General features: G+C 39.1%; 1 protein-coding gene across 1 annotated transcript in view; it reads left to right on the plus strand.

Annotated features, from left to right (window-relative positions):
- Positions 1–9,379, plus strand: part of LOC140239528 (mRNA-capping enzyme-like) — a 34,452-nt gene that overhangs the window by 16,768 nt on the left and 8,305 nt on the right. Inside the window, 5 exon segments of the mRNA XM_072319363.1 lie at positions 2,365–2,459; positions 3,296–3,390; positions 3,980–4,081; positions 7,417–7,543; positions 9,167–9,238. Of these exon segments, the coding sequence (XP_072175464.1) occupies positions 2,365–2,459; positions 3,296–3,390; positions 3,980–4,081; positions 7,417–7,543; positions 9,167–9,238 (491 nt within the window).

Genomic DNA, 9,379 nt, shown 5'->3' on the forward strand with positions numbered 1-9,379 from the left:
ATTGTTTCTTACAAAAGAAATAATGATATATATATTTGGTATATACAGAACACAAAACAGAAAACAATAAGCAAATGAAACCACTGCTCGGCATTCCATTTCCTCTGAGAAATTTCATCTTAAAAAAATTATAGTACCAATTAGCTAATAAATCCAGACTGTTAACTCCAAACTTAGTTTGGAATGGTCTTGTGGTTGTACATAGAATCTAGATCGTAATCTAGAAAATTAACCTCAATTAAGCTCTACATTTCTTGTTCTTATCCTTGTCAGTAGTCTGCATCCTTCAACCTTGAAGATTCTTGTTGAATTTGGTAACAGTGTGTGCCATAAGGGTAGGGTGCAAGTAAAAAGTGCCTCAAAAATAGCCGCTGTTGCCTTCCGTCAGCAAGAGACGATCGAAAGGCGTTGTGGGTTAACTGAGGAGGCTGTCACATATTACAATGACATACATGTAGTTCTAGTCACACCAGTTTCTACCCTAACACCAAATGATCGATACTGATACCGATAGATTTCTCGGACATTATTATTACAGCTACACAATCAGTGCACTCTGTGTGTGTGTGGGCTAACTTTACGAGCTTCTCTTATACGCTGTTCCCATAAATAACAATAATCAATCAATATAAAGAAATGTGTTGCTAAACATGCTAGGCCTACAGCTTTTTGAGTTTAAAACCATTCGGCATTACCATAGACTCCAGCTCAGATGGACAGAGTCTAAATTATAACTATAGTATCACTGCCGCGATAGTCATTAACACATTTCATGTACAATTTTTCTTAATCCAAACACTGTACACAGCACAAAGGTACGAAAATACACTCGACGGTGGCCTGCACTTATACTTTATAGTGAAGAAGAAGAATAAAACTCAAGATGGGCCGATTATTCCTTTGGCATTTCTTTATCGAAGGAGCCAAAGCTTACTTACAAAAATATCAGTATGTGGGACTGAACATGTACACTAACGTTTTCATGAGGATCCAGGAGGTGAATCATGAAGTTTACACGCTTTCTATTGATCTGTAGTCAATAACAGATCTATTTTAACAATTTTCTTCTAATCTCTGTCCTGGATGCATAAAAAAAATCAGATATCGGGTAGATTCTTTACATTTTGATCGCTTACAGTACCTTGTGTTGCCAAGCCCAAGGACGCTCCAGTCCAGTGTGCACTTTTCAGCCCTTTTCATTCTCGCGCGAATGCGGAAACATCACTCAGGCGATGAAATAAAAAGGGCGCTAAGTTGATTGCGCGGCACAGCGAGGAGTTAGCGCCCTTCTCATTCTACTTCGGGTAACTTAACACCCTTCTTACTCACAGCAAAGCTGAGAAAAGTACTTATCGCCCTTTTATTATTCATCGATTTCTCGTTTATTTGCAAAAAAATTGATTGGAGATGAATAACATACATGCGAGAGGTATCAACTAGCAACGTGATGTATGTAACTCGATTTTGGCAAAATTCGACTTAACGCCCTTCTCATTCTCAACCGACGATATGCATGCAGTTTAATAGTCCTGTAGAAGCACAGAAGACAAATTTGCATCCATATAAAGTTATCATTTTGAATAGTGACAAATCTGGTTTACCATTCAATTTCAGTTTGTATTGAAAATTAGAATTGAAAGTTAAGTGACCATGGAATTGGGGTGTGGAACTGTCCTTGAAGTGTTCATTAACATCTTGTGTTTAGTTAGTGATACTTTTGACTCATATTTTAGTGCAAAGACAATACCACAAAGTGAATAAGTGTAATCGTATTGTGACTGCGATAATGTGAATGTGGTAAGAGTATGAGAGAGCTCCAAGTCCTTTTCACTGCATGTCTTCATTGTCATAATGTGAAGAGAAGTTTTGCAGTTCATCCCGACATGAATTACTGTGATCGGATTTTGCTTTATTCAAATTATGTGTTTGTGTGTGTGTGTGTGTGTGCATCACTCCCCTTTCAATACCTATGTCTGTATTGTAACCAGCTGTCAATGTTTCTTACGTGTATGCATTCAAAGTCTGTTTTACGATGTTATTCCTTGTGCAATTCAGTCTTTTGACTGCGAGTCATGTGTACCTCGGCAGTGGTGGATCCAGAGGGGGCGCACTGGGCGCGCACTCCCTCTTTATTTGTCGTTAAAACAAAAGAAATAACAGGAAAAAAATGATGAAACCCAGAAGTAGCACCCCTGCCTCAGTAAAAATTACCATTTATCTATTGTACAATTGTATCTGGTATATACCAAGTGGTACAAAAACCAAGCAAGGTATGACAGTTAATATTGAATGTCCTTTGCCGAATTCTTTTTTTCGAGTGAAGTTACTGAATGGAGACACTTTTTTGTGATTATGGTCCACTAGGTGCTGATGACAGAGATGATGACGACGGCGGAAGCTCCGGGAACAACAAGGGTGGAGGCAGGAATAAGAACAAGCGAGGCGGATCCGACAAACAGGTTTGAAGTCAACCATGGCTAGTTACAAAGCTTGTTTTGAAGCTACAGAGTCACCTTTCTTTCAGTGTTGAAGACACTCACTGTTTTAAATTGTAGTTGCTATGTACATGTATATTCTCTTTTTCTCACTGCATCTTGAGCACATTAGTCATGGAATTAGCACATTATAAGTACCCTGTATTATCATTATTATTATTATTATTATTATTATTATCATTATTGTTGTTGTTGTTGTTGTTGTTGTGATGATGACGATGATGACGATGATGACGATGATGATGATGATGATGATGATGATGGAATTTTAGCAAATTTTAGGCTTCTTGATTCGAAAACAGTTGCAGTCGAATTTGCAAACAGTTTTTCTTCTAACAAGGAAATTTTGAATATCATTGTCTCATACGATCTTTGTTATAGCACAGAAATCTTGAACATGTTCAAAATTTTTTTGCAACTAGATAACCGTTTGCGACTATGAAAACTGTTTGCAATCTTGATTGTAACTGTTTCTGAACCCTGACAAGACCTACAATTTGCTGCATTCACAAACATTCACCGTTCAGTGAGATACTTCAGGTTACCACCCAAACCTGCTGTCGTGAGAATGACAGTACTTGTGTTGTTTGAGTCTCTGCTCCAAGAGGGCAGGTACTGCAAACAAATGGAACAAAAACAAAAACAATCACAATGGGCTTTCTTTGCTTTCTTTTTCCACCTTACGTGGTGGCACTGACCTGCAGCCAGTCTGTTAATAAATCTGTGAAACTAGTCTCTGTGTTAATAAGTCTTGTGAAACACTTTTCACCTTGCGATCATAATTTCACTTTGCTCTGCAGTTCATGGAGGGCGTGGAGGGTGTTACCGTGGTGACGGACTTCCAGAAGGCCAATCACCTGAGGAGGAAAGTGGAGAAAATGGTGGGATGGAACAGGTATGAAGCCCAAAGCACAGGTCTCCTCCCTTTCTCCCCCTGTCTCCCAGTATTCAGACATCTGTCCCCTGCTATCAGCAATGAAAGCACTCTAGCATGCATGCCAATTTGCAAGAAAAATACATGTACTGTTAGAGTGGAAATTTTCGTGGTGTGAAAACTTTTGTGCATTTCACGTGACCAGAAACTAGCGCGAAAATCAAAGCGTGCTTATATTTTTGCTTTTTATATGCACCACTATATAATGTCTTGATTCCACAGAACCAAAAATATGTGAAATTCTTTTTACTCAGCAGAACACGAAAAATTACTAGAGCGAATATACACGTGTATCCACTTTTACAGTAGAGGTTTAATGATAGATAGGGAGATATTGGTATATTTTGGTCAAACAAAAATGGTACATGGCAGCCCAGAGGCTGAATTGCATGCCTTTTGTGCACATGTACATACAAAACAATACAATTATTCTGCACATTGTAAGCACAAGGAGGACCAATATCAGCCTTTACTGAATTAAGTGCAAATGCAATTTGATTTCAAAATGTGCAGTTTTAAATACTTGTATTTTGCCTCTTCTTGCCCAAAGACAAGAGTTTCCAGGCAGTCAGCCGGTGTCCATGGACAGAAAGAATGTGAATTTCCTGAAGGACAAGTACTACTGGGTTAGCTGGAAAGCTGATGGAATCAGGTGACTTATGAACTCATTGTAGCTCCATCAAGTGTAGTTCCAAAACCTGACAAAGGAAAGTGGGCAAAACCAACTGTGTACCACACACTGCTCTTGACACCTGCTATTGATTGTCACATCAAATTGTGCGACTGTGGTATTAAAGGGACTGTACAGTACTGGTTTTGAACATTCCTAAGTGAGATAATAAAAAGCCTCTTATGAAATATGAAAGAGCATGTAATTCTAAGAAGGATTCAACATTTATTTGATGAAAATTGGTTTTCAAATGGCTGAGATATCCAAAAAAAGTGCTAATAATAAAAGGCGACATGCCACAACCAGTGGCGTATCTAGGGAAAACGGCGCCCGGGGCAAGCATGAAAATTGCGCCCCTAATTTCTGAAAAAGTGTTCAACCCCAACACCATCGCGGTAGGGACTTTAAACAAAGTCCACATGATGCTTTTTCAAGCACTTAAAAGGGATCTTTTGAGGGTGATTTAAATGTAATGAATTTTGATAGATTTTGGCGAGCGAGCGCAGCGAGCGAGCCGAAAATTTTTGTATTTCAGCTGACAAAACATGGAATTCTTGTCATTTTTTGCTTGCCAAATCTTACAATTCTAATCAAGATATAGTGACGGCCTTATAGATAACGATATATACCAAGGACTTTAAAAAACTCTAAATTAGTGCGCGCGAGTGAGCTGAAATTTGTATATGTCCTCGTCATCATCACGTATTGTTCTTATCTTTTTTTATATAAATTTTGGCGAGCGAGCGCAGCGAGCGAGCCGAAAATTGTTGTATTTCAGCTTACAAAACATGGAATTCTTGTCATTTTTTGCGTATTAAATCTCACAATTATAGTGACGACCTTATAGATAACGATTTATACCAACAAACTGAGGACTTGAAAAAATACTCTAAATTAGTACGAGCGAGTGAGCCGAAATTTGTATATTTCTGCGTCATTACGTTTTTTCTTATCTTTTTTGATTTTTTTTTGCGCCCCCCTCCCCCGTATGTCGAAACCGTTGGCGTCCTCTTTTGATCCAATCAGCGATCGCTTCAGAACGAATGAAATTGCAGTCGCTGCTTCGTGTAACATTTTTCCTGCTAAATATAAAATGACATGAGTGAACACAATAGACATTATCATTTTGTCCGCGTCATCGTCACGTTTTGTTCTTATCTTCTTCTCTCGAGCGAGCGCAGCGAGCGAGCCGAAAATTTTTGTATTTCAGCTTACAAATCATGAAACTCTTGTCATTTTTTGCTTATTAAATCTTACAATTCTAATCAAGATATAGTGACGGCCTTATAGATAACGATTTATACCAACAAAATGAGGACTTGAAAAAATACTCTAAATTAGTGTGAGCGAGTGAGCCGAAATTTGTATATTTCTGCGTCATCATTACGTTTTGTTGTTATCTTGTTTGATTCGGGGGTTTTTGCGCCCCCCCCCCCCCCCCGTATGTTCGAAACCGTTGGCGCCTTCTTTTGATCCAATTGGCGATCGCTTCAGAACGAAATTGCACCTGCTCCGTGAAACATTTTGCCTGCTAAATATAAAATGACATGTGTGAACACAATAAACACTGTCATTTTGTCATCATCACATTTTGTTCTTACCTTCTTTTTTTTTTTTTATAAATTTTGGCGAGCGAGCGCAGCGAGCGAGCCGAAAATTTTTGTATTTCAGCTCACAGAACATGGAATTTTTGTGTGAACACAATAAACATTGTTATTTTGTCCGCGTCATCATCATGTTTTGTTTTTATCTTGTTTGATTTCGTTTTCTGCCCCCCCCCCCCCCCCCCCCACCATTCTCCCTCCCCCCTTCCGGGCGAGTTTTGTTTTTTTTGTTTTTTTCCTTCTTCTTCTCCTTTTCTTTTTTTTTTCTTCTTCTTCTTCGTTTTTTCCCTTTTTCTTCTTCTTCTTCTTCGTTTTTTTTTCCTTTTTTTTCTTCTTCTTCTTCTTCGTTTTTTTTTCGTTTTTTTTCGCGCCCCCAAGGAGTGGCGCCCGGGGCACGTGCCCCCCTTGCCCCCCCCCCCCCCCCCCCCTTAGATACGCCACTGGCCACAACTTTATTAGGATCTCTTTGTTTCACCTTGTTTTGGGATATCTCGGCCATTTCAAAACTGATTTTCATCGAATAAACTTTTGATACCCCTTAGAACTGCATGCTCTTTGACATCTCATAGAGTGGTTTCTGAATATCTCGCAAAACGTTAAAAGCTAAATCCTCACCTCGACCAGAACTGTACACACCCTTTAACCCGTTGAAGACTAGCCCGGAGTGCAATCAGGCAGGTGTCCATAGGAATTATGTGTTATCATGAAATCAGCTTGTCTTCAAAGGGTTTTTGTTGGTAATGGATGCTTTTAGGAGTACTATAGTTTGTATCTGATCTTTAATGCTAGGGATGAATGCAAGATACAAGCAAACCTACAAGCACGACCTTACTCACATTTGTCAGCTGTTTGCCTCTTTGATCTGTACATATTGTTCTGTGTACCCCACAAGTTGGTTCCTGTAGCCGACAAGCTCGACAACATATTGGAGCCATCCACTGTTCTGTATTGTTCCATATACCTCACAAGCTAGCTTATTGTATGTTAGGACACAGACTCACAAATGTATTAAATAACTGATACCGTTGTTTATATAATAATCCCTCCAGTGACAGTCAGTGAATATACTCTCATCAATCATTACATAATAATACAAATAGTCTTTCAGCTCAGAAGCAGATATACATGCAGTAAAAGATGTGTAGGAGCAAAAATCATCCAATGTGATATGAGATGAAAAAGTTTGTGTACTGATATGCTACTGATCAACACACAAGTCTCTTGCCAAGATCCTGATACTCTTTTCAGAGTGCATTGGAAAGAAGTCTTAACTGTTCACTGCAAATAATGCAATGGTTACTGTATACACCATATATCTAGTGAATCTAAATTATCGTCGTGAATCGGGACTTCCCGACAATTTCACGAGTGGTTAAATTTGTGATCGTGGAGTACAGTAATGAATGGAGAAATGTATATGTGCATGTCACATTGATGTCAGAATCAGAGTTAAAATTTTCGCATGTCCTTAAATTTGTGAATAGCACCCGACTCGTGAAATTCGCGAAAATAAAAACCTCATGACAGATTTGGCGCATATAGTACTTACTTCAACCTTAAGGAGGTTATTGTAACGTTTGTCTTGCTAATGTTAAAATTGAATGCGATATGCTGTGCGATTAACGTATTGTGATATTAATTGAATCAAACTGGTACTAACATTTTTGTCTAAGAAATGTTGGTCTCTTTGCTTCTTCTCCCTGTCATGTTAAGGTACATGATGCTGATTGATGGACCAGGGGAGGTGTACCTCTTCGATCGTGACCATGTCGTATTTGCTGCTCCCCAGCTGTCCTTCCCTAATCGCAAAGGACCCCATAGGGACACTCTAGTTGATGGGGTGAGCAAATTCCTCTGATTTTTTATTTCTATTTTTATTGGGGGGGGGGGGGGAGTGTTGGCAGATTTACTGCAGGACTGCAAATGTACCTCTGCTAGATTAAAGGTGCATGGTCCCGGTGTTTTAGTCAAATGTTTATGCGGGCGCACGGCGCAAGTTTCCTGTAGAGACCTACGCTATCGACTTCTCTTTGGCGCTTACGCTTTGGCCCACTTTCCCCGAGTCTGAAGAAGTCCAGTTCACTGTAGTCAGTGGTCCGATCACAGTTCGGTTCATGATTCGGCTGAGGAAGATGACAGCTTTAAGCAAACTTCTTTTGTGATGTCATAATAACAAGCACATATGCACGCACCCTGGCATTACTACAGACTGCACGATGCGCAAAAAAGACAACAAAGGCAACGTTACGTAGCAACACCTACGCACTTTTCTCTTGATGACAGCTCAACTTCGGTAATCTTCGTATCAATGCTAACGGTGATCGGCAGTATCATCAACAGCGCCATCTATACTACCGGGACTATGCCCCTTTAATAGTGGCTATGATGCATTTATAAGGACCTCAAATATCAAGAAACTTGGTTTGAACTGGAAAGTGAACTTGCTGTTCTAGAATGTGCGAGCTATTTGGAAGTCAAATCTTCCGATTCTGCTAGTGAAAGTGACAATTAAGTACAGCATTACATCTAGTAAAAATAGCTATTTACCCAATCAGAATATTTACTTTCACATTGGAGTGCTCAGGTGATATTCAAAAGAGACCATAGATGCTGCAAACAAAACCTTATTTAACATGAATTTATTCTTTTTTCTTTTCCTAGCTTAGTTGTAGTTAGATGCATTGTCTGCTGTATCATTATTGTTCTCAAAGACAAAAAAAAACCAACAAAAATGCATGCCTGTGATGACTTGATTCACAGTGTTTGGCTTGGCAAGAAACTATGAAATTGTGAGTGAATATGATTATGAATCGTTTTGCTTTCATGTATTGCTTGATGGTGTCCACTCTATTTCAAAATTTCTTTGTCACATGCTGTACCTAAATCAAGACTCACTTTCACACTGTCTAGAGATTATCATGTAATGTTCAAGCATTTAGCAGTGACACTGTTCACACTATTTTGAAATGTCTCATGCACTCTTGTTAGGTAAACGTAGACTCGCCCTCCCACCATGCAAAAGAGATGATCATTCATTTTGTTTTAATGGCATAATCATATTAAATGCGATAGTCTTCACACTATGTCAAACTATCTCGCGGAATGCTGTAAAACGAGACTCATCATCACACCCTATGCAAGTGATGGAACGGATTATACTGAATAAGCTGTTATTTTCGTGAGGGTTTAATTTTTGAATTTTGTGAATCACAGGTGGGTCGTGAATTTAACAACAACCGAAAATGTCTCCATGCGCTGGGGTAATAGCGCTTTAACGTTAGTGTCGGCATCAATTCGTGAAAACAACACCTTGCGAAAATGTCTGTGCCCTCCTTCGTGAAAATACATGTACTTGAAAGTAACAGTGTATACAGTAGGCCTCCGATTTCTGTGTTCACACTATATCCGAACGTCCAGCTATGTACTGTATGTAAAATGAGACTCGCCTTCCCATGCCATACAGGAGATGATCATTGATGTGGTGAATGGAAAATCTCATGCCAGGTACCTCATATATGACATCATCAAATACTGGGTAAGTTTTCTCCATCACTTTAACACATCTCAAATTTCATCAAATTTGAGTCAAGGCCACTTTTTTGAGGGGGCACAAGTGAATAATATAATGATAGGCCATAAACAGTCTGATTTTGAAAAGGGCATTCCTGCCAGTGAC

The sequence above is a fragment of the Diadema setosum genome, chromosome 16 (genome assembly GCF_964275005.1).
Source record: "Diadema setosum chromosome 16, eeDiaSeto1, whole genome shotgun sequence".
Lineage (NCBI taxonomy): Eukaryota > Metazoa > Echinodermata > Echinoidea > Diadematoida > Diadematidae > Diadema > Diadema setosum.